General features: G+C 47.4%; 1 protein-coding gene across 3 annotated transcripts in view; it reads right to left on the reverse strand.

The window, feature by feature from the left end:
• Window positions 1-2,661: 2,661 nt before the first annotated feature.
• Window positions 2,662-25,753, reverse strand: part of LOC144685585 (MFS-type efflux pump MSMEG_3705-like) — a 38,324-nt gene continuing 15,232 nt past the window's right edge. For 2 of the 3 annotated variants that reach the window (XM_078550250.1, XM_078550252.1), the window contains exons 2-9: window positions 25,200-25,318; window positions 24,690-24,837; window positions 22,366-22,528; window positions 20,705-20,930; window positions 18,743-18,936; window positions 11,314-11,398; window positions 9,658-9,855; window positions 2,662-3,226 (exon numbers count right to left, since the gene is read on the reverse strand). In XM_078550250.1, coding sequence (XP_078406376.1) covers window positions 3,078-3,226; window positions 9,658-9,855; window positions 11,314-11,398; window positions 18,743-18,936; window positions 20,705-20,930; window positions 22,366-22,528; window positions 24,690-24,837; window positions 25,200-25,318 — 1,282 coding nt within the window. In that variant the 3' untranslated portion in view covers window positions 2,662-3,077. Of the gene's footprint in view, window positions 3,227-7,523; window positions 7,568-9,657; window positions 9,856-11,313; window positions 11,399-18,742; window positions 18,937-20,704; window positions 20,931-22,365; window positions 22,529-24,689; window positions 24,838-25,199; window positions 25,319-25,753 lie in introns of all 3 variants that reach the window. The other variant, XM_078550251.1, reaches the window with a different exon arrangement.

Genomic DNA, 25,753 nt, shown 5'->3' on the forward strand with positions numbered 1-25,753 from the left:
GGAGGTGATGCGCTCAAAAATATCGACAACGAAGGAATTCATAACACACACGGCCTTGGACGAGATCCAGGTGGAAGGGTGGGTCTGAGTCACCTGTAAAGGTGGGGGGGGTGGTGGGGAAATGAGTCCAGTGGGCTGGCCTTATAATGATATGCAGATATATTAGAATGAGGCTCCCGATGTCCGATGGCGGGGAACGCGGCCCGTCAACGGCAGGACAAGCAGACAATTGCGGACTGGTTTCATGTCATCGTGAAACCAATCATGCCATATTGTCTGCTCACGCCACTGAACATGCCCAACGCTGGCGGGCACAGAAAATCCCGGCCTTTACCTTTCAGAGACTGGGCCTTAACCATTCAGGCCATTTGTTACTATTTGTTGTCTTTCGAGACAAAGGGAAGAATTTTCCGGTTGGGGAGAGGGGGTGGGGCCCGCTCGCTGACGCGTAAAATGACGCGCGGTGATGCCGGGCGTGCGTCATTTAGATTTTCAGTTCGGCGGGCACGCAGCTGCGCACCCGCTGAACTGTCGCAGGCCTATTAGGGCCTGTTTAAAAACTAATTAAAATAGTTAACTGAGCTGCCTGTCCAAGCTTAAGGTTGGCGGGCAGGCGAAGAGCCCAGGCGGCCCTCGCATTTTTCATAGAACCTCATCCACGGGCGGGATGAGGTTTCAGGAAGTTTTTATAAATTAAATAAAGTTTTCCACTAAAGTTCCTTGACATGTCCCAGCTCATGTGACACTGTCACATGACGGGACGTCTTATAATATTTTCTTTTCTGTATTTAGCTTTTAAAAACTTTAACTAATCTCCCTGAAGCACCTCCGTGCCTCAGGGAGATTTCTGTGCTCTTCCGCGCACATGCGCGCCAAAGGGCACAGGCCCCGACTCAGGGAATCCCCCCCCCCCCCCCCCACCACCCGCACAGGGATCACTCAGTGCTTCCGAGTGTGCGTCACGTTGGCAGGCCTTAATTGGCCCGGCCACGTAAAATGGCGGCACGGACCCGATCGGAGATGCTGATCAGGTTCGCGCCCGCCCCTGCACAACTCCCCCCCACCCCCACCCCCCAAAGGGGGGGAAAATTCTGCCCAAAATGTTTGAGTACGGGAGATATGGAAATCTAACTGATGGCAACACTTTGTCTCTGATGTAAAACCACCATCATTAGACAGAGGGCTACACAGTGTGATATAGGGAGCCGTGAGTGCTGAGTGGCTGATGTATTAACTGATTGCTAATAGGGGATAGAGAGGCAGGGTGGGTGGTCTGAGCAGGACGGCTTGGATAATCCGATTCAACTAAAAGAAAGCAGAGTAACTAGTTACAGAATTGTTCAACGCAGCAGGGTCTTGACCAGGTGTAACTCACTGCTCAGGCACTGAGTTCCAGGAGAGGAAATTCCCAAAACTCAGCCCCTTCTCACACCCCTCAGCTCACCCACGCAAAGGTGACCCAACCTGCACTCATGGGATTGCTCTCCATCCAGCCTATTATAAAGGATGCTGGTCAGTGCCTATCAGTGTCGGCCAGTGCCAGGTAGTGCCGGTCACTGGAGTTCAGTACTGAGCAGTACCAGTTAGTGTCGGTCAGTGCGTGCTGGACAGAGCCGGTTAGTGTTGGTATATGCCCCATGTCCCAGGCTCAGTGTGGTTCTGGCATTTGTGTAATTCAGGGATCACCCAGGATATTCTCCAAAAGCTCAACACCTTCCAGCTGAAAACATGGAATTTTCCCCACAGGTGGATCTCTCAACTTTGTCCTACCCGCTGTGCCCAGACCGCCCACCCTGCCTCTTATTGCGTTGCTTTGGCCTTCCAACTTTCAAAGGGGTCATCGAAATCCAATCAGCAGAGTTGGAAGAGGAGCCAGGAGCTTCCACCTCCAGCACTAGACTGAAATTCTAGCCCGTCAGACCCCCACTGTGAGCCCCCATCCCTAAACACCACCCCCACCCCCCAAATAAAAACACCAATCCTGACCTGGAAATATATCGCCGTTCTTTCACTGTCGCTGGGTCAAAATCCTGGAACTCCCTTCCTAACAGCGCTGTGGGTGTACCTACACCACATGGACTGCAGCGGTTCAAGAAGGCGGCTCACCACCACCTTCTCAAGGGCAATTAGGGATGGGCAATAAATGCTGGCCCAGCCAGCGAAGCCCACATCCCATGAAAAAAGAAACCCCTCTCCCTCTCCTCTGTGCTCCCCCCATCCCCTGTAACCCCCAACCCCAGTCCCCCCTCAATCCCGTGCTTCGCCTCCCCGACTGCCCAACCCCCACCAGCCATGCTTCTCCCACTCCAGGCATGGGAACATTTGCTGGTGCAGTTTGTATGGAATCGGACACAGCCAGTCAGAGAGGTGTGCACATGTCCAACACTAGACAACCAAGATTCTAGCAGCTGAACCTGACCCACTTTATCCCACTCCCCCTCTCCCTGTACAGTGGGGGAAAGTGTCTATTGGCTTTTCGGTCTCTTTTCACGTTCACCATGTTCTTGTGAGCCACACATGGTTGATCAGCAAGTGAATCTCTGTCATTTGATTGGTTGGACACGTGAATTAACTCCGAGTGACCACTCAAGAGTGAGGCACCAAAACAAGTTTAATATTTTAAACTGAGGCAAAACTGAAACTCAGAATCTGGGAAAGGAGAAGAGAACAAGTGAGGTTTTAATGAGGGTCTATAACAGGTGACAGACACAATGACACAGTCTGTGGTCAGAGGAGTCACAGCAGTGTTAAGAACAATGTGTCATCTGGGAAAAGTCGTGTGAGAAACCCAAGAAGCAATGAACTGTGGGGCAACAGAGGTGTTCAGGGATCCAAGTACAGAAATCACTAAAACAAGAAATAATTTAAATGGAAAATGGAGTGTCAGCCATTTCCTGCATTTCATTTTAATAACAACAATCTGTGCTTGTGATGTTTGCATTGAATTAATTTACATCACCCTCAGTAACACTCGACTCTGCAGCTCACTGTCCAACAGCCTCTTTCATCAGAATCACCCAGATAGGGTCTATCAGAGGCCGGACCCTACCCCACAGGCATCACTCTCAGTCAGGGTCTCAGCTGTATTTCCGAGACTCCCACGCTCGTGTTAATCGGTCTCCTGGCAGCAAACTGTCAGACGCCAGCAGCGGGCGCAATTCCTCAGCAGAGGCCAGCTTCTGATCCCAGCGCATCACACACAGGGTCAGCAAGTAGAGCACGGACCCTGAAATCAAGAGACAGTACCTCAAAACCAAGAAAAGATCATAAGGCGTAGGAGCAGAAGTAGGCGATTCAGCCCATCAAGTCTGTTCCACCATTCAATGAGATCATGGCTGATCTGATAATTCTCAACTCCACTTTCCTGCCTTTTCCCCTCGATTCCCTTACTGATTAAAAATCTGTCTATCTCAGCCTTGAATATACTTAATGACCCAGCCTCTACAGCCTCTGCGGTAAAGAATTCCACAGGTTGACTACCCTCGGAGAAGAAATTCCTCCTCATCTCTGTTTTTAATGGGCACCCCCTTACTCTGAGATTATGCCCTCCGGTCCTAGACTCTCCCACAAGGGGAAACAACCTCTCAGCATCTGCCCTGTCAAGCCCCCTAAGAATCTTATATGTTTCAATAAAGCAGCAACGCAGACAGCTGAAAGGCAGAATAACAACAACTTGCATTCACATTGCACCTTTAACATTTTTAAAACATCCCAAGGTGCTTCACAGGAACAATTATAAAACAAAACTTGGCACTGAACTACATAAGGAGATATTCGGACAGATGACCAAAGCTCGGTTAAAGAGGTAGGTTTTAAGGAGCGTCTTAAAAGTGGAAAGAGAAGTACAGAGGTGGAGGGGTTGAGGGAGGGAATTCCAGAGTTTAGGACCCCGGAAGCTGAAGGAACAGCCATCAATGGTGGAGCGATGGAAATCAGGGATGTTCAAGCAACCGGAATTGGATTGAATCACAGAATCTTTACAGTGCAGAAGGAGGCCATTTAGCCCACCAAGTCTGCACTGGCTCGCTGAAAGAGCATTCTACTTAGTCCCATTGTTCTGCCTTATCCCCATAACCTTGCACATTCTCTCTTTTCAGGTATCAATCCAATTCCCTTTTGAATATCTCGATTGAATCTGCCTCCACCACCCTCTCAGGAAGTTCATTCCAGACTCCAACAACCCTCTGGGTGAAAAAAAAAAATCCTCACATCATTTTTACTCGTTTTGCCAATTATTTTGAATCTGTGCCCTCTAGTTCTTGATGCGTTCTTGAGTGGGAACAGTTTCTCACTATTTACCCTGTCCATACCCCTCAGGATCTTGAATACCTCTATCAAGTCTCCTCTCAGCCTTCTTTTCTCCAAGGAAAACAGTCCCAACCTCTCCAATCTATCCTCATAGCTACAGTTCTTTATCCCTGGAATCATTCATGTGAATCTGCTCTGTACTCTCACCAATGCTTTCACATCCTTCCTCAGGTATGGTGCCCAGAATTGGATGCAGTACTCAAGATGAGGCCTAACTAGTGTCTTATACAAATTCAACATGACCTCCTTACTCTTGTACTCAATGCCCCTATTAATAAAGCCTAGGATACCTTATGCTTTATTAACTGCTATGTCAACATGCCCTGCCATCTTCAATGATTTACGTACATATATATTGGGGTCCCTCTACAAACATACGAATTAGGAGCAGGAGTAGGCCACTCAGCCCCTCGAGCCTGCTCCGCCATTCAATAAGATCATGGCCGATCTGAATGTAACCTCAACCCAACATACCTTTCACCCCTTGTTAATCAAGAATCTATCTCGTTCTGCCTTAAAAATATTCAAAGACTCTGCTTCCACCGCCTTTTGAGGAAGAGAGTTCCAAAGACTCTCAACCCTCAGAGAAAAAATTTCTCCTCATCTGTGTTTTAAATGAGTGACCCCTTATTTTTAAACAGTTCTAGATCCTCCCACAAGAGGAAGCATCTTCTCCACATTCACCCTGTCAAGACCCCTCAGGGTCTTAAAAGTTTCAATTAAGTCACCTCTTACTCTTCTAAACTCCAGCAGATACAAGCCTAACCTGTCCAGCCTTTCCTCATAAGGCAACCCGCCCATTCCTGGTATTAGTCTAGTAAACCTTCTCTGAACTGCTTCTAACACATTTACATCTTTCTTTAAATAAGTAGACCAGTACTATACACAAAACTCCAGATATGGTCTCACCAATGCCCTGTACAACTGAAGCATAACCTCCCTACTTTTGTAATCAATTCCCCTCACAATAAATGATAATATTCTATCAGCTTTCCTAATTACCTGCTGTACCTGCATTCTAACCTTTTGTGATACATGCGCTAGGACACCCAGATCCCTCTGAATCTCAGAGCTCTGCAATCTCTCACCATTTAGATAATAAGCTTCCTTTTTATTCTTTCTGCCAGATCTTTGCCCGCTCACTTAACCTATCTATGTCACTTTGTAGTCTCCTTATGTCCTCTTCACAATTTATCTTTGTGTCATCAGCAAATTTAGCAACCATTCCTTCAGTTTCTTCATCCAAGTCATTTATATAAATTGTAAAAAGTTGAGGCCCCAGGACTGTACCCTGTGGCACACCACTCGCCAACCAGAAAAAGGCCTATTTATGCCAACCCTCTGCTTCCTGTTAGCTAGCCAATTTTCCTTCCATGCCAATATGTTACCCCCTACACCATGAGCTTTTATTTTCCACACTAACCTTTGATGTGGCACCTTATCGAATGCCTTCTGAAAATCTAAGTACAGTACATTCACCAGTTCCCCTTTACCCACAGCATGTGTGACTCCTTCAAAGAATTCCAATAAATTGGTTAAATATGATTTCCCTTTTACAAAACCATGTTGACTCTGCCTGATTGCCTTCAGTTTTTCTAAGTGCCCAGCTACAACATCTTTAATAATAGTTTCCAACATTTTCCCTATGACAGATGTTAAGGTAACTGGCCTGTAGTTTCCTGCTTTCTGTCTCCCTCCCTTTTTTAATAAAGAAGTTACATTTGCTATTTTCCAATCTAATGGAATCTTCCCCAAACCTAGGGAATTTTGGAAAATTAAAGCCAGTGCATCAACTATCTCACTAATCAGTTCTTTCAAGGCCTTAGGGTGAATTCCCTCCAGACCTGGGGATTTGTCAGCCCCCAGCCCCAACAATTTGCTCCATACCACTTCCCTGGTGTTTGTAATTTTCCCAAGTCCCTCCCTCCCTCCTTTTTCTGGATTTACAGCTATTTCTGGGATGTTACTTGTGTCCTCTGTAGTGAAGACCGAAGCAAAATACCTGTTTAATTCATCTGCCATCTCCCTACTTTCCATGGTCAATTCCCCAGATGCACTCTTTAAAGGACCCACGCTCACTTTGTTAACTTTTATTTAAATACCTATGGAAACTCTTACTATCAGTCTTTATATTACTAGCAAGCTTTCCCGTACTCTTAATTTTTCCCTCCTTATTAATCTTTTTGTCATTCTTTGCTGTTTTTCATATTACATTCTTTCCAATCTTCTGACCTGTCACCCGTCTTTGCGTACTTTAAAACGTTAACTCTGTTTTTCTCTCCACTGATGCTGTTAGACCTGCTGAGTTTTTCCAGCATTTCCAGGTCTAGTGTAGCCTGCTCTCTGGTCGGTTCCAGAATGTGCTGTTCTAAGAAACTATCCCAAAAACATTCTTTGAACTCCTCATCTATGCTACCTTTGCCCGTCTGATTTTTCCAGTCTATATGTAGATTAAAATCCCCCATGATTATTGCTGTACCTTCCTGGCAAGCTCCCATTATCTCTTCTTTTATACTCTGTCCGACTGTGTAGTTACAATTAGGGGGCCTGTACACCACTCCCACAAGTGACTTCTTGCCTTTATCATTCCTCATCTCAACCCAAACCACTTCTACATCTTGGTTTCCTGCACTTAGGTCATCCCTCTCTAATGTGCTAATAGCATTGTTAATTAACAGAGCCACCCTTCCACCTTTTCCTAACTTCCTGTCCTTCCTAAATGTCACATACCCTTTAATGTTCAGGTCCCAATCTATGTCATCCTGTAGCCATGTCTCTGTAATGGCTATTAGATCATACTTATTTTTCTTTCTTTGCGCCATCAGTGTCCCTGGACACTGACCAAATCGGAAGACCCTATCCTAAGTGGCGTGACTGCCTCTTGGTATAAAGCGTCCAGGAAACTTTCCCCCTCCCTGATGTGTTGCAGAGTCTGCAGCTCAGCCTCCAGCTCAATGACTCTGAGCCGAAGTTCCTCAAGCCACAAACACTTACTGCAGACGTGTTTGTCCTGGGTCACAATGTTATCCAGGAGCTCACACACGCTGCAGCCTCGATACATCACCTGTCTTACCATCCTTAATGTATTTTAAATAATTATATTACTCACATATTTATGTTGCTTTCTTAAACATTTTATTAACTTTATCACCAAATTGTGTACTATTTTAAACCTTAGGGACAGAATTGAACTTACCAACTTACCAGATACTCACCAGATGGCTAGCTCGTCTCCCTGTAGTAGAGCAAGAACCAATTTCTATGGGGTGAGAAAGATAGAAAAAGGAAACAAATGATTCCTGCCCCCGATCCCCCCTCTCACCAAACTCCAAGTTTTCACTCAGTTAGTCAGCTGCACTCCATTTACCAAAGTTGCACTAAAGAACCCTGAATTTATAGTAGATTGAGCTGGGGCTACAGTATTCAACCAGTTAGCTAATTAACTACTCAGTTCCTACAGCTAAGAGTGAGCTTACCCTGTCTAAACTGCAAGAAAGAAAGAACTTAGCCTGTTTGCACAGGACTTCCCAGTTACTGCTAATGACAGACTAGATTAGATTGTAAGAGCAACACTTAAGAACAAACTTAACACTTAAAACTTCCTTCCCCCAAACTCCAAGTCTTAATTCAGTGCGTCAGCTGCAGTCTGTTTGCCCAGGCTGCACAAAAGCAAAGCAAGGAGAGCTTGCTTCAAGCCGGAATTGAACCAGCAACCTAAGGATGCCAGTTTCACAGTCATCTATAGTCCTCTGCTATACCAGTTAAGTTATGTACCTGTGCCTCCTTTAGAGTTTCTCCTTTATTTCATACTGTCTCTCCATATTCTTCCTGCCGAAATGAATCACCTCACACTTCTCTACATTGAACTTCATCCGTCACTTGTCTGTCCAATCCACCAACATGTCTATATCCTTTGAAGTTCAGACTATCCCCATCACAGTTGACAACATTTCCAATCTTTGTATCATCTGCAAATTTTGAAATCATGCCCTGAACTCCACTTTCTAGGTCATTAATATACATCAGGAAGAGCAAGGATCCCAACACTGACCCCTGGGGAACTCCACTACAAACTTTCCTCCAATCTGAAAAACAACCATTTATCACCATTCTTTGTTTCCTGTACTCAGCCAATTTCCTATCCAAGTGCCTACTTTCCCTTTTATTCCATGAGCTAGAATTTTGCTCACAAGTCTGTTGTGTGGCATTGTATCAACTGCATTTTGAAAATCCATATATACCGCATCAACAGCATTGCCCTTATCAACCTTTTCTGTTACCTCCTCAAAACCCTCCAGCAAGTTAGTTAAACATGATTTTCTCTTAATGAATCCATGCTAGCTTTCCTGAATTATCCTGCACTTCTCTAAGTGAATATTGCTTTTGTCCTGAACTATAGTTTCCAGAAGTTTCCCTACCACTGAGGTCAAACTGACTGGTCTGTAGTCACCAGCTTTATCCTTGCACCCCTTTTTGAACAAGGGTGTAACATTCACAATTCTCCAGTCCTCTGCCCCCTGTGCCTAAGGAAGACTGGAAGATTATCATTAGTGCCTCTGTAATTTCCACTCTCATTTCCCTCAGTACCCTTGGGCGCATCTCGTCCGATCCTGGTACCTTATCTATTTTAAGCCTTTCTAAGACCGACTCCTTCTCAATTGTAAATTCTTTGAGGGTACCAGTTACCTCCTCTCTAACCTCGGCCTGGGTAGCATCTTGTTCCTTTGTAAAGATAGATGCAAAGTACTTGTTTAATAGCTCCACTATTTTGCCTGCCTCCACATGCAAGTCCCCCTTTTTTAGAAGCGCAGAGATCTCAGAGAGTTTAGAGTTGGAGGAGGTTACAGAGATAGGGAGGATTGTACAGGCTGGAGGAGGTTACAGAGATAGGGAGGATTGTAGGGGCTGGAGGAGGTTACAGAGATAGGGAGGATTGTACAGGCTGGAGGAGGTTATAGATGTAGAGAGGAGTTGAAGTGCTCACTGTTAACCCTAAGTTTTGCCTAGAGAATACAAATACATTGTCAGGTCAGAGAGTTTAAAACTGAGGGTTAAACAGACATTTAAAATGAGGTTTCCTTTTGATAAGAATACACTTACACACTTAGTACCATTTTCTGTGAGGCTGGTTGTGGGAGGGAGAAAGAGGAGGAGGGGGAGAAGGGTGGAGGAGGTAGAAGGAGAGGAATATAATTCTCCGAGAGATCTGAGAACTTGCGTTTTTCTGCAATCAGTAACCCGGTTGCTGGAGCATTGTAGCCCAGGAAACAACATTGATGAAATTCGAAACTGATGATAATTAAACAGATTCTGGAGCGTGTCCCTGAGCCGTGTGGGGAGGGGACGTACCAGCGATGTACATGCCAGGGCAGAGCACAAACAGAGCAACTCGGAGACCCCACACTGTGGTTAGTGGTGTCACCAGCAATGGGGCATTGCCTGCAACATTGGAAATGATGAAGATGTAAATGGCCACAGCAGGAGTGCGAATTGAGGGTGCGACCAGCTCAACGATGATGGTTAAGGTGACTCCAATCCCCATCTCACCTGGGGCAAACAGAGAGAGAGAAGAGGTCATTCACAGAGAAAAAAACAATCTCACTGGGCATAGGCTCTCAGTGAGAACAGAAAATCACACACACATAAAATCTCACCACTCATGACGTTTCCTGACCTCCACCCCGGACCCCCTAGATTTTCAGGCTCCACTGGGACCGGAGATGGACACAAGCTAAAAATAGCCCGTCAGTCAACGTGCAGGTTCCCTGGCCTCATCCAAGCTCTGAGTCATTTGTGTGGATCGGGATGAGGCAGGGTTACCTGTACACCCACTGCAGGTGGGATGAGGCAGGGTTACCTGTACACCCACTGCAAGCGGGAGGAGGCAGGGTTACCTGTACACCCACTGCAGGCGGGAGGAAGCAGGGTTACCTGTAAACACACTGCAGGTGGGAGGAGGCAGGGTTACCTGTAAACACACTGCAGGTGGGAGGAGGCAGGGTTACCTGTACACCCACTGCAGGCGGGAGGAGGAAGGTTACCTGTACACACACTGCAGGTGGGAGGAGGCAGGGTTACCTATAAACACACTGCAGGTGGGAGGAGGCAGGGTTACCTATAAACACACTGCAGGTGGGAGGAGGCAGGGTTACCTGTAAACACACTGCAGGTGGGAGGAGGCAGGGTTACCTGTAAACACACTGCAGGTGGGAGGAGGCAGGGTTATCTGTAAACACACTGCAGGTGGGAGAAGGCAGGGTTACCTGTACACACACTGCAGGTGGGAGGAGGCAGGGTTATCTGTAAACACACTGCAGGTGGGAGGAGGCAGGGTTACCTGTAAACACACTGCAGGTAGGAGGAGGCAGGGTTACCTGTACACACACTGCAGATAGGAGGAGGCAGGGTTACCTGTACACACACTGCAGGTAGGAGGAGGCAAGGTTACCTGTACACACACTGCAGGTAGGAGGAGGCAAGGTTACCTGTACACCCACTGCAGGTAGGAGGAGGCAGGGTTACCTGTACACACACTGCAGGTAGGAGGATCCAGAGTTACCTGTACACACACTGCAGTTGGCAGAGGCCCTTTGTAATTGAGGCCAATTGAAGTTCAGAATTTTGGAGAGAGGGTGCCTCCATTTTGAAACTCCCTCTTCCTTACTTACCCTTTATTCAGCCTCCAACTCTTCTCAAGCTGGAAGTCCTCTGATTGGCCATCCAGCTTTGAGAGCCCGACCATCACCTTTAAATGGGCAGTGAACCTGCTCTCTGGCCATTTATTGGTCAACCCAGGGAAAATCACATCGAGTGACTGCATCCCCCTGGGGGGGGTGTATTTGGGATATTCAGAATAAGGAAACATTCCTGACCTCAGTTTTCTAACCCTCGGAGGGAAAATCTTACCCCCCATGTCTGATACATTTACTCCATCGCCATGTTTCTATGGAAAGTTAATCTTAGTTGTTAACGGATGCAGTGAGTTAATATAGAGCAGAGACTCACCCAATATATTGGCTGGAATTAATGACAGAAAGCAGTATGGAGGATTCAGCCAGAGAGCTCCAGCCACAAAGGGTGCAGCCAACACCTGCAGAAAACAGAGACCATTAACTACAGGCAGCAGCAAGTCCACTACTGAAACTCCCCAAACCCTAAGCTGCACTTTAAATTCATCAACTGAACATTTACAAATTACAACTTGCTTCAAACAAGTTTCCCTGTATTGTTGCTGCTCTCCTGGCCTATACAGATTCACACAGAGGAGGGGTCAGTGGACAGGGACACAGGTTCTATTAGGGACCCAACTACACCTGCATCCCCCAACCCTGCCACCCCTCCAGCCCCCCACCCCAGTATCTCATCTGGAAGTCCATTTATCACAGCTCGAATATTCAACAATGGGAGGCAGGCGAATCACCCCTGACCCCTGACCAGACTCTGCAGCAGGGGGTCACCAGCTCACAGGGTCGCCATCAGCAGCAGGATCCCAGCTCACATTTTCTTAAACTCACTAAAGCCAACAACAGTCCAAGGCTGAGATCAGCAGAAGCCAAGGATGGAGACTGGGATTCCCTTGCTCTGTAAAGGACCTGCATTTCTATGGCACCTTTCACCACTTCAGATTGACGCAAAATGCTTTACAGACAATGAAGTGTAGTCACTGTTGTAATGTAGGAAATGCGGCAGCCAATTTGCATACAGCAAGATCCCACAAGTAAAATGATAATTATCAGATCATCTGTTGCAGTAATGTTGCAGCGTCAAATAGGATCAGAATACAGAATAATGTTGAGAAAGCAGAATTAGAGGCACTCAATGAATACATGTAGCATTCGCAAAAAGGTAGATGATTTGAATGCACAAATTGAGGTAAATGGGTATGATTTAATTGCCATTAAGGGAACATGGCTACAGGGTGACCAAGATTGGGAACTGAATATCCAAGGATATTCGGCATCTAGGAGGGAAGGCGAAAAGGAGAAGGAGGTGGGGTAGGAAAAGGAGGTGGGGTAGTACTCTTAATAAGGGACGAGATCAGTATATTAGTGAGAGAGAATCTTATATGAAAGGATCAAGATGTAGAATCAGTTTGGGTGGAGCTAAGAAACAGCAAGGGGTAGAAAACATTGCTGGGAGTTGTTTATAGGGCGCAAAACTGTAGTGGTAACATTGGGCATGGTATAAATCAGGGAATTAGAGATGCATGTAATGTGGGTAAAACAGTAATAATGGGCAACTTCAAGTTACACATAGACTGGGTTAACCAAATCAGCACTAATGCTGTGAAGGAAGAATTCCTGGAGTGTGTAGGGGATGGGTTTCTGGAGCAGTACGTTGAGGAGCCAGCTAGGGATCAGGCTATTTTGGATTTAATGTTGTGTAATGAGAAAGGGCTAATTAATAACCTTGCTGTAAAGGAGCCTTTGGGAAATAGTGACCATAATATGGTAGAATTTCACAATAAGTTTGAATGTGATATAGTTCATTCTGAAACTAGGGTCTTAAATCTGAAGAAAGGAAATTATGACGGTATGAGGGGCAAGTTGGCTATGGTGGATTGGGAAAATGCACTAAAAGATTTGACAGTAGACAGGCAATGGCTAGTATTTAAAGAAATACTACATGGTCTACAATAGATATACATTCCTCTAAGGCACAAACACCCAAGTCAACCGTGGTTAACGAAAGAAGTTAAGATTGCATTAGATCAAAGGAAGTGGCTTATAAGGATGCCAGAAAAAGTGGTAAACCTGAGGACTGGGAGAAATTTAGAATCCAGCAAAGGAGGACCAAGAAACCGATTAAGAAAGGGAAAAAAGAATATGAATGCAAACTAGTGAGGAACATAACAGCAGACTATAAAAGCTTCTTTAGGTATGTGAAGAGGAAAAGATTAGTTAGGACAAATGCGGATGGGGACAGGAGAATTTATAGTGGAGAACAGGGAAATGGCGGAGCAACTAAACAATTACTTTGCTTCTGTTGTCATAAACACTTTCATCACAGGGAATGGTTCATCTTCAAAGGCTAAGAACATTCTGGAAGAATTTGTGTTTCTTAAAAGACACTGTCTCTTAAAGGGTTAATGCAAGGACTCTGGTTGCTGCTGTTCCTGGAAAAGACAGCATTTTTTAAAAGAAGGTAATTAAGCAGTTTTAAAGAACCTCTTGACCCCAGTGGACGGTTTAAGGGTCACATGGTGGTTTAAGGCTTTGAAAAGAAACTCTGCCTGGTAAACTGTGTTTTAAAAGCTGGGAGGCTGGTTTTGCTTTTGGGGAGGAAACAAGAAGGATCAACTTGGGTAAAGAAGACAACAGCTCCTAAAGCTCCAGACCCAGTCGAAAGCAAAAAGTGAATGGAAGTTGCTCCAAAGTCACTCCATGTTCTGAAATTGACTGACTACAAGTTTTCCTCAAAGTCCGTCTGTGTGTATGTGTATGGGTGTGTGCGTGTGTGTGTGTGAGGGGGTTAGGGCATTTAGAAAGAGTAATTATTATACTTTAATTTTTCATACTGTATGTTAATAAGCTTTGCCTTCTACTTGACAAGTCTGGTTTTATAATAAACTAATATTGTTGTTGTTTATTGAAGAAACCTGGGCATTGGATGGTCGTTCTGAGATTCATGGGTGAAGCATATTTGGCCGATAGCTAACTGGTGGAATCATTTAAATCTATGTTGTGAGCCATGGATTAGTGGAACTAGAGAAAGTCAGCGCGCTCCTCCCATCCTGGTCGTAACACAGTCCTCATGGAAGAAGCCAAAGAAAATCTCCCAGAAATACTAGGCGACCAAGGGACTTGTAAAACTGAGGAAATAAAATAAATTAGTATTAATAAAGAGGTAGTACTTGAAAAGTTAACTGGATTGAAGGTTGATAAATCTCCTGGAGCAGATGAACTTCATCCCAGAGTGTTGGAGGAGCTGGTTAGAGATAGTGGGTGCATTGGTGGTTATCTTTCAAAATTCGATGGATTCTGGAAAGGTTCCTGCGGACTGGAAAATAGCAAATGTAATCCCACTGTTTAAGAATGGAGGAAGAGGGAGAATGGGGAATGGCAGGCCTGCTAGTTTGACGTCAGTAGTAGGGACAACGTTAGAATCTATCATAAAGGATGTGGAAAAGAATGGTAAATTTGGGCAGAGTCAACATGGATTTATGAAAGGGAAGGCATGTTTGACAAACTTGTTTTTTGTGTATCACTTGTAATTGATAAAGGAGAACCAGTGGATGTGGTGTATTTGGATTTTCGGAAGGCTTTTGATAAGGTCCCACACAGGAGGTTAGTAAATAAAATTAGAACGCATGGAATTGCGGGAAATATACTAGTAGTGGTTAACAGACAGAAATCAGAGATTAGGAATACATGGATCATTCTCAGGATGGCAGGCTGTTACTAGTGGGGTATCACAAGGATCAGTGCAAGGTCCACAGCTGTTCACAATCCATATAAATGATTTGGATGTGGGGACCAAATGTAATATTTCCAGATTTGCTGATGACATTAAACTGGGTGGGGATATAAGTTGTGAGAAGGATGCAAGGAGGCTTCAACAGGACTGGGACAGGTTAAGTGAATGAGCTAGAACAAGGCAGAAGGAATATAAAATGAATCTTTGATAGGAAAAATAGAAAGGTAAATTATTTCTTCACTGGTGAGAGGTTGGGAAGTGCACGTGTCCAAAGAGGTGGGATGAATTGCCCACTCCTGTTCCTATGTTCCTTTGGTTGATGGATAAATAATGACCCAGGACACAGGAAAACACCCCAGCTCTTATCCAATATTGGGTGTGGGAGTAGTTGTGTCCATCTCAGAGAACAAATGGGGCCTAATCTGAATGGTGGCAACTCCGATAATGTGGTGCACTCTCTGAGCTGAACCTTCTATGGTGCAGCACTCCATTTGTACTAACCCTTCAACAGTGCAGCACTCCATCTGTACTGACCCTCCAACAGTGCAGCACTCCATCTGTACTGACCCTCCAACAGTGCAGCACTCCATCTGTACTGACCCTCCAACAGTGCAGCACTCCCTCAGTATTGACCCTCTGACAGTGCAGCACTCCCTCAGTACTGACCCTCTGACAGTGCAGCACTCCCTCAGTACTGACCCTCTGATAGTGCAGCATTCGCTCAGTACTGACCCTCCGACAGTGCAGCACTGCCTCAGTACTGACCCTCTGACAGTGCAGCACTCCCTCAGTACTGACTCTCTGATAGTGCAGCATTCACTCAGTACTGAAAGTAAGAGCCCATGGGATCCAAGGCAAAGTGGCAAGTTGGATCCAAAATTTTCTGAGAGGCAGGAAGCAGAGGGTGATGGTAGGGAGATGTTTCTGTGGCTGGAAGTCTGTTTCCAGTGGGGTTCTGCAGGGCTCGGTGCTGGGGCCCTTGCTGTTTGTGGTGTACATAAATGATTTGGACTTAAATGTAGGGGGTACGATCAAGAAGTTCATGGATGACACGAAAATTGGTAGGGTGGTAAATAGTGAGGAGGATAGCCGTAAACTGCAGGAGGATATCAATGGACTGGTCAGGTGGGCAGAGCAGCGGCAAATGGAATTCAACCTGGAAAAGTGTGAGGTAATGCACTTGGGGAGGGCTAACAAGGCAAGGCATTACACTATGAATGGTAGGACTCTGGAAAGTACTGAAGATCAGAGGGACCTTGATGTGCATAACCATAGATCCCTGAAGGTAGCAGGGCAGGTGGATAAGGTGGTTAAGAAGGCATATGGGATACTTGCCTTTATTAGTCAAGGCATAGAATACAAGAGCAGGGAGGTTATGCCGGAACTGTATAAAACACTGGTTAGGCCACAACTGGAGTACTGCGTGCAGTTCTGGTCACCACATTATAGGAAGAATGTGATTGCACTGGAGGGGGTGCAGAGATTTACCAGGATGCTGCCTGGGCTGGAGAGTCTGAGCTACGGGGAAAGATTGGATAGGCTGGGGTTGTTTTCCTTGGAGCAGCGAAGGTTGAGAGGGGACCTGATAGAGGTGCATAAGATTATGAGTGCATAAATAGGGTGAATAGGAAGGCACTTTTTCCATTAGTAAAGGGGTTGATAACCAGGAGGCATAGATTTAAGTAAGGGGTAGAAGGTGAAGAGGGGAGTTGAGAAATCTTTTCACCCAGAAGGCAGTGGGAGTCTGGAACTCACTGCCTGAAAGGGTAGGCGAGTCAGAAACTCTCGTAACATTTAAAAAGCATTTAGATATTCACTTACATTGCCATAGCCTCCAGGGCTATGGGCCAAGCACTGGAAAATGGGATTCATGTAGTCAGACCTTTGCTGGCCGGCACGGACACAATGGGCCAACTGGCCTCCTTCTGTACTGCAGACGTTTACAAGTCTGTGATCCTCCGACAGTGCAGCACTCCCTCGGTACTGACCCTCCAACAGTGCACTGCTCCCTCAGTACTGACTCTCTGATAATGCGGCACTCCCAAAGTATTGACCCTCCGATAGTGCACCGGCCCTCATTACTGACCCTCTGACAGTGCAGCACTCCCTGAGTACTAACCCTCTGACAATGCAACACTCCCCGAGTACTGACCCTCTGACAGTGCAGCACTCCCCAAGTACTGACCCTCTGACAGTGCAGCGCTTCCTTAGTACTGACACTTCGACAGTGCAGCACTCCCTCAGTACTGGCCCTCCGACACAGCAGCACTCCCTCAGTACTGACCCTGTGACAGTGCAGCACTCCCTCAATGCTGGCCCTCCGACACAGCAGCACTCCCTCAGTACTGACACTCCGACACAGCAGCACACCCTCAGTACTGACCCTCTGACAGTGCAACATTCACTCAGTACTGACCCTCCAACAGTGCAGTGCTCCCTCAGTACTGATCCTCCGACAATGCGGCACTCCCCGAGTACTGACCCTCTGACAGTGCAGCACTCCCTGAGTACTGACCCTCCGACAGTGCAGCGCTCCCTTGGTACTGACTCTCCGACAATGAGGCACTTCCTAAATATTGATCCTCCGATAGTGCAGCGCTCCCTCAGTACTGACCATCCGACACAGCAGCACTCCCTCATTACAGACCGCCCGACAGTGCAGCATTTGCTCAGTAGTGATCCTCTGACAGTGTAGGTCTCCCTCAGTACTGACCCCCTGACAGTGCAGCATTCCCTCAGTACTGACCCTCTGACAGTGCAGCATTCCCTCAATGCTGGCCCTCCGACACAGCAGCACTCCCTCAGTACTGACACTCCGACACAGCAGCACACCCTCAGTACTGACCCTCTGACAGTGCAGCACTCTCTCTGTGCTGACCCTCTGACAGTGCAACATTCACTCAGTACTGACCCTCCGACAGTGCAGCACTCTCTCAGTACTGACCCTCCGACAGTGCAGTGCTCCCTCAGTACTGATCCTCCAACAATGCGGCACTCCCTAAGTATTGACCCTCAGATAGTGCACCGCTCCTCATTACTGACCCTATGACAGTGCAACACTCCTTGAGTACTGACCCTCCGACAGTGCAACACTCCCTCAGTACTGACCCTTCAACAGTGCAGCACTCCCCGAGTACTGACCCTCTGACAGTGTAGCACTCCCTGAGTACTGACCCTCCAACAGTGCAGCGCTCCCTCGGTACTGACTCTCCGACAATGCGGCACTTCCTAAGTATTGATCGTCCGATAGTGCAGCGCTCCCTCAGTACTGACCCTACGACACAGCAGCACTCCCTCATTACAGACCGCCCGACAGTGTAGCATTTGCTCAGTAGTGATCTTCTGACAGTGCAGCTCTCCCTCAGTACTAACCCCCTGACAGTGCAGCATTCCTTCAGTACTGACCCTCTGACAGTGCAACATTCAATCAGTGCTGACCCTCTGACAGTGCAGCATTCCCTCATTACTGAGCATCCGTTAGTGCAGCACTTGCTCAGTACTGACCCTCCGACAGTGCGGCACTCCCTCAGTATTGATCCTCCAACAATATTGCACTACCTAAGTATTGGCTCTCTGACAGTCCAGCACTCCCTCAGTACTGAACCTCTGACAGTGCAGCACTCGCTCAGTACTGACCCTCTGACAGTGCAGCACTCCCTCACTACTGACTGTCCGACACTGCAGCACTTGCTCAGTACTGACCCTCCAACAGTGCAGCACTCTCTCAGCATTGTCCCTTTGACATTGCATACTCCTCAGTACTGACCCTCTGGCAGTGCAGCACTCCCTCAGTACTGACCCTCTGACAGTGCAACACTCCCTCAGTACTGGACTGGGAGTGTCATCCAGTGTTTTGTACTTCTGTCTCTAAAGTGGGAGTTGAATCCAGGAGTTTCGACTGAGTGGTGAGGTTGCTCCCCTCTGAGGCACAGCTGACACTGAATTCTGTGCTGCAATTTTCTATGATTCCAGTGGTTCGAGAGCTCTAAGACTAGGGCAGGGTCACCAATTTACTCACCTGACTGAAGACCAACACCCAGACACGGGCGTACAATCCACTTCTTTTCACCAAATGATCCGAAATAAACCCTCCAGATAGAGCCCCAAGACAGCCTCCGACCAGAGGTATCCATGACAACCAGCGTCCGACATCCACACCACTGTGGTACAGATTGAAATACAGTTGGGTATTGTAGGCCCAAACATAACCTCCTGAAATGAGTAAAACACAGTCTATCAGCTCAGGGAGCAGATGATGCTAAAGCCATCACTCCAGCCAGGTAACCATTCACCTTTCTCCGAATTCATTCTCAAATGTGTCCATAATTTATTGCTCTGAGAGTTTTTTAGTGGGGGTCCCTCTCAGCCATTTCGGAAGCTATGAAAAGACAATCATCTGGGTGTGTGACAGGAGTCATGCCCGGGCGCAGACTGGGTAAGCACTGCAGGGTTCCTTTGCCAAAGGACATCAATGAATCAGGTGAACTTCATGTTCTTTTTAATTTTCCAGATTTTGGATTCAAACTCTCAAACCACCTGTTGAGGAGTATGAATTTATGATTGCTGAATTATTAATACAGTAACAGACCTTTACTGTACCTGTCCTGGGAGTGTTTGACGGGAACAGTGTAGAGGGAGATTTACTCTGTATCTAACCCCGTGCTGTACTTTTCCTGGCAGTGTTTGATGGGGACAGTGTAGAGGGAGATTTACTCTGTATCTAACCCCGTGCTGTACTTGTCCTGGGAATTTTTTCTTTATTCATTCCTGGGATGTGGGCTTCACTGGCTGGGCCCAGCATTTAATGCCCATCCCTAATTGCCCTTTCAAGGTGGTAGTGAGCTGCCTTCTTAAACCACTGCAGTCCATGTGGTGTAGGTACACCCACAGTGCTGTTAGGAAGGGAGTTCCAGGATTTTGACCCAGCGACAGTGAAGGAACGGCGATATATTTCCAAGTCAGGATGGTGAGTGGTTTGGAGGGGAACCTCCAGGTGGTGGTGTTCCCATGCATCTGCTGCTCTTGTCCTTCTAGATGGTAGAGGTCATGGGTTTGGAAGGTGCTGTCTAAGGAGCCTTGGTGTGTTTCTGCAGTGCATCTTGTAGATGGTACACACTGCTGCTACTGTGCGTGGTGGTGGAGGGAGTGAATGTTTGTGGATGTGGTGCCAATCAAGCGGGCTGCTTTGTCCTGGATGGTGTTGAGCTTCTTCAGTGTTGTCGGAGCTGCACTCATCCAGGCAAGTGGGGAGTATTCCATCACACTCCTGACTTGTGCCTTGTAGATGGCAGACAGGCTTTGGGGAATTGGGAGGTGAGTTACTTGCCACAGGATTCCTAGCCTCTGACCTGCTCTTGTAGCCACAGTATTTATATGGCTAGTCCAGTTCAGTTTCTGGTCAATGGTAAGCCCCAGGATATTGATAGTGGGGGATTCCATGATGGCCTAAGCCTGGATATTGCTTTTAGCCATGGACTGCTTCAGTATCTGAGGAGTTGTGAATGGTGCTGAACATTGTGCAATCGTTAACGAACATCCCCATTTCTGACCTTATGATGGCAGGAAGGTCATTGATGAAGCAGTGTTTGATGGGGACAGTCTAGAGGGAACTTTGCTCTGTATCTAACCCATAGAAGTTATTTTTTCATTGCTGTGACATCAGACTGTCCTGACAGCAGACTCACGGCTTTTGCAAAAAGACCAATAAGATGAAGTGAGGCAAAGGGAACAGATGGATTTAGATCCGGAGCCTAGTGATAAATGGAACATCCAATCCCTGGAACCTGTTACTCAGTTGGATATTAAAGGGTGTGGAAAGTAAGGGGTAGAGTGAAATTGGACAGCACATGCTGGAACATTCCATGAGTTTGTGGAGCATTTGAGTTTTTGTCAAGTTTGGAATGTTCCGGGGATGTGATAAGACAATCTAGGTGCTGTATAAATGCAGGTCTCTCTGTGTCTCCCTTTCCCTCTCATTTACCTGCATTCCTGACAGACCCAGCGACACACAGGAGTAGAAGTGAGGGTCTGATGAATGGTCGCAGGCCCTGCAGCACTTTCTGTCCAATGGTCAGCTTGGGTCTTACAGCGGTTTCCATCTCATCACCATCTGTCTTCGTAGGTGGGGTTTCGCGAACTGTCAGCAGCACAATGGCGCTAACAACGAACCCTGGGATAGCGCTGAGAATGAAGGCCCATCTCCATCCCTGAGAGAAACAGATTGTCAGAAAATCACACTTCACCACTGCTTAATCTGGCTGCTCAGCTAAAATCAGAAAATCCCCACTCCTGGAATGTTAACCTATCGCCTTCTCTTTCTTATTCCGATTTTATTTTTTCCCTTCCTCTCAATATTGATCTTGGGCTTGGGCCAGTGATGACCCTATTGGGCCAGTCATGACCCCATCAGACCAATTAATGACCCCTTCAGGACAGTGATGGCCCCATCAGGCCAGTGGTGACCCTTTTTGAATAGTGATGACCCCATCAGGCTGGTGATGACCCCTTCAGGCCAGTGATGACCCCTTCAGGTCAGTGATGACCCTATCAGGCCAGTGATGTCCCCATCCGGCCAGTGATGACCGCTTCAGGGCAGTGATGACTTCATCAGGCTAGTGCTGACCCCTTTGGGCTAGAGATGACCCCACTTGGCCAGCGATGACCCCCATCAGGCTAGTGATGCCCCTTTGAGCCTGTGATGAACCTGTTGGACCAGCAATGGCTGTTTTGGCCTCACCCATTGCCTCTCTGAACTCAGGCTCTGAATGGCCTCATGTTCACTTCTGCTCAATTGGGTATCCAACCCCTGGACATGCCGAATTGCTTTACAGTCACAGAAAAGGGAGGTGGTGGCATCGTGGTATTGTCACTGGACTGGTAATCCACAATCCCAGGGTAATGCTCTGGGGACCTGGGTTCGAATCCCACCATGGTAGAATTTGAATTCAATAAAAATCTGGAATTAAAAGTCTAATGACCAAGAAACCATTGCTGATTGTCGTAAAAACCCATCTGGTTCACTAATGCCCTTTAAGGAAGGAAATCTGCTGTCCTTACATGGTCTGGCTTACATGTGACTCCAGACCCATAGCAATGTGGTTGACTCTTAAATGCCCTCTGAACAAGGGCAATTAGAGATGGGCAATAAATGCTGGCCTATCCAGCGACGCCCACATCCTGTAAATGAATATTTTAAAAAAGTACTTTTTGAACTGTTGTAATGTGGGAATGTGGCAGCCAATTTGCATACAGCAAGCTCCCACACACAACAATTTTATAATGACTAGATCATCTGTTTTTGTGTTGTTGGTTGAGGGATAAATATTGGCCCTCAGACACCGGGGAGAACTCCCCTGCTCTTCGTCAAAATAATGTCATGAGATCTTTACACCCACCCAAGAGATTAGTTTAATGTCTCGGGAGAAAGAGCCGGAGCTTGCTTTAGGAGTTGTTTCAATGGCCTCGCCAGCTGTGTTGTCTATTTTGGATATTCGTGTCTTCACGTTTCTGTGTTCTGAGGTCCACTCACAAAGAGGCTCCATTTGAGGGAGAGGTACCTGAGACAAGAGGAACTGGTTCCGCGGAGGGTCTGGTGGGCTTGCGCTGGTGGTAGTGGGGTAATGTCCTGTAGATGAAGTTTACCTGCCCCAAGATGTTGGCCCTGGTAACATAGTTACCAATAGCGTATGAGAGACTGTAGCCAGCGTAGATGCCCCAGTTATAGAAGCCCATGGCCGAGCCTCGCGCCTCCTTTGGGAAATAGTCCATGATCAGACTGACTGCGAATGGTGTACACCCAGCCTCACTGTGAAACAGGACATAAGACATTGAAAACAAACAGCAAAACTCACATCTCCACAATTTCAGAGAATGATACAGCCCAAGAAGAGGCCATTCAGCCCATTGTGCCTGTGCTGGCTCTTTGAAAGGTCTATCCAATTAGACCCACACCCCCCTGCTCTTACCCCATAGCCCTGCAATTTTTTCCGCTTCAATTATTTATCCAATTCCCTTTTGAACGTTCCTATTGAATCTGCTTCCACCGCCCTTTCAGACAGCGCCTTCCAGATCACAACAACTCACTGTATAAAAAAACTCTCCTCATCACCTCCTCTGGTTCTTTTGCCGATCAACTTCAATTTGTGTCCCTCTGGTTACCGACCCTCCAGCCAGTGGAAACAGTTTCTCCTTAACTTTATCAGTATCCCTCATAATCCTGAATGTCTCTCCCCTAAAATCACCCCCTTAATCTTCTCTGCCCAAAGGAGAACAATCCCAGCTTCTCCAGTTCCTCCACATTAACTGAAGTCGCTCATTCCTAGAACAATTCTAGTAAATTTCCTCCACACCTTCTCCAAGATCCTTGAGTTAGAACTGAATCAATACTGTTTCCAGCCCATACCCACCCATGTACTTTTCGCCATGATACGGGATAAAGAGATTTGGGCAAGAGTCCACAATGAGCTTTCCTCTCCCTAACTTAAGGAAATTTAGAACTCCAACCACAACCCCAGCTGAGGCTAAATAACCCAGTACAGACCCCACCCAACTTCCCGATTTATACCGAACACCTTCTCACTCTCCACCCAACTATCCCTTACCACCACGCAACAACCCCTCGTCCTTCCACTCAACACCCCCTCACCCTCCACTCAACATCCCCTTGCCCTCCATTCAACACCCCCCTCACTTTCCATCCAACACCTCTTCACCCACCACCCAACACCCCCTCACTCACCACTCAACACCTCCTCATTCACCACCTCCTCACCCTGCACTCAACAGCCCCTCACCTTCCATTTAACAGCCTCTCACCAACCAAACGCCCCCCCATCCACAACTCAACACCCCCTGCCCTCCACTTAACACCTGCTCATCCTCCACTAAACACCCCCTTAATCTCCACCCAATTAGCCCACACCCTCCACCCAACACACTTCGCCCTCCACCCAACGCACCTCGCCCTCCACCCAATGCACCTCGCCCTCCACCCAACGCACCTCGCCCTCCACCCAACGCACCTCGCCCTCCACCCAACGCACCTCGCCCTCCACCCAACGCACCTCGCCCTCCACCCAACGCACCTCGCCCTCCACCCAACGCACCTCGCCCTCCACCCAACGCACCTCGCCCTCCACCCAACGCACCTCGCCCTCCACCCAACGCACCTCGCCCTCCACCCAACGCACCGCGCCCTCCACCCAACGCACCGCGCCCTCCACCCAACGCACCGCGCCCTCCACCCAACGCACCTCGCTCTCCACCCAACGCACCTCGCCCTCCACCCAACGCACCTCGCCCTCCACCCAACGCACCTCGCCCTCCACCCAACGCACCTCGCCCTCCACCCAACGCACCTCGCCCTCCACCCAACGCACCTCGCCCTCCACCCAACGCACCTCGCCCTCCACCCAACGCACCTCGCCCTCCACCCAACGCACCTCGCCCTCCACCCAACGCACCTCGCCCTCCACCCAACGCACCTCGCCCTCCACCCAACACACCTCGCCCTCCACCCAACACACCTCGCCCTCCACCCAACACACCTCGCCCTCCACCCAACACACCTCGCTCTCCACCCAACACATCTCACCCTCCACCCAACTCATCCCATCCAATTCCCTGCTACACCCCTGGTTTTCTATTGTTCTGACGCAAGGTACCAGCTGAACACAGTTATATTCCAGTCTTTGCTGTTATTTGTGTTTCTGGGGAGGCTCAGACCCCCTCCAACTCTCCGCTCCCAGCAGCAGCCGCCAGAGACATGGGGCTGAGTGATTGGCCCAGAGCTACATCATCTAGATCTTATTCCAGCCAACACCTGGAAACAAAGCCATGAGGATTGAGCTGAGGAGGGACTGTTACAGGCTAGCGATCATTGACTGGGGCCCAGGAAACCCAGTAACCGGGACAGGGATGGTAAATGATTGGTGAAGGTACGAGAACACGGAGGGTGCAGACATCACCTGATCCCTTGGCCAAAACGCAGAATCGCCAGCTGCCAGTAATGTTTGGCAAATCCCATCAGCAGTGTCATGAGACTCCAGAGGAAGAGGCTGGCTGACAGGAAATTCTTCCGATTCACAGAATCAGCCACAAATCCAATGAAAATCCCTGAGGTAGAAACACAGAATTATAACATAAATAAACTGCACCAGGACCTGAGGGAAAAAAGTGGGTCCATCGGAGAATCACTGACACCAACACCAAAACTTGTACAGACAGAGAATGAATCAAAGTGTGAGCAATGAGCAGAGCCCAGACCCAATCCTTACTGACTCAGTTAGACCAGCAGCAGGGCCCCAAACTGACCTCAGTGTCTGGAGGATCAAGAGGACAAAATCAGCAAGAGTTCCTGCTCAGTGATAACTATCAAGGAACTTGACTGAGGGGGAGGATAGGGTGGGATGCCCTCCTGATTCACAGAAATATCAAATTCTACAGGTTAGACAATATTGTTTAATTGAGACACTGACCTGTGAAGGTGTAAACAAGAATGAAGACAGGACCAGCAATGACTTGATATTCCCATCCGGATCCATCATAGTCCCACTGACAATATTGCGTCTTGTTCTCATTCAGGAGAGACAGGCAGCTGGGAATCAATGTGAGTTTAGATTATATAAAAGAATAAAACTCTCAGGATTCACTGCATCTCTGACAACATCATGTTTCGTTCGCTTCAACTTAAATTCCTTTCTGTCCAGCACACTCCCCACATCTAAACGATAAACATCTAATCCAACATCAGCATTAATCGGTCGAGCACCATTCACAATCCACAATCTTCCGCTACACTGAATTTCATCTGTCACTGTTCTGCTTGTTTCATTTAGTTCAGAGAAGATCTTCTGTACTCAGTATCAGTAACAAAATGGTGATGGAGAAAATAATGGGACTTAGGATGGATAAATGTTCAGGACCTGATGGTTTCTACCCTACAGTATTAAAAGAAGCAGGTGAAGGAATAACAGAAGCGTTAGTTATCAGTAGCTGTAGTCTGGTATTGTGAACATAGAGAGAAAAAGAT

This window comes from Cetorhinus maximus, chromosome 10, assembly GCF_964194155.1.
Source record: "Cetorhinus maximus chromosome 10, sCetMax3.hap1.1, whole genome shotgun sequence".
Classification (NCBI taxonomy): domain Eukaryota; kingdom Metazoa; phylum Chordata; class Chondrichthyes; order Lamniformes; family Cetorhinidae; genus Cetorhinus; species Cetorhinus maximus.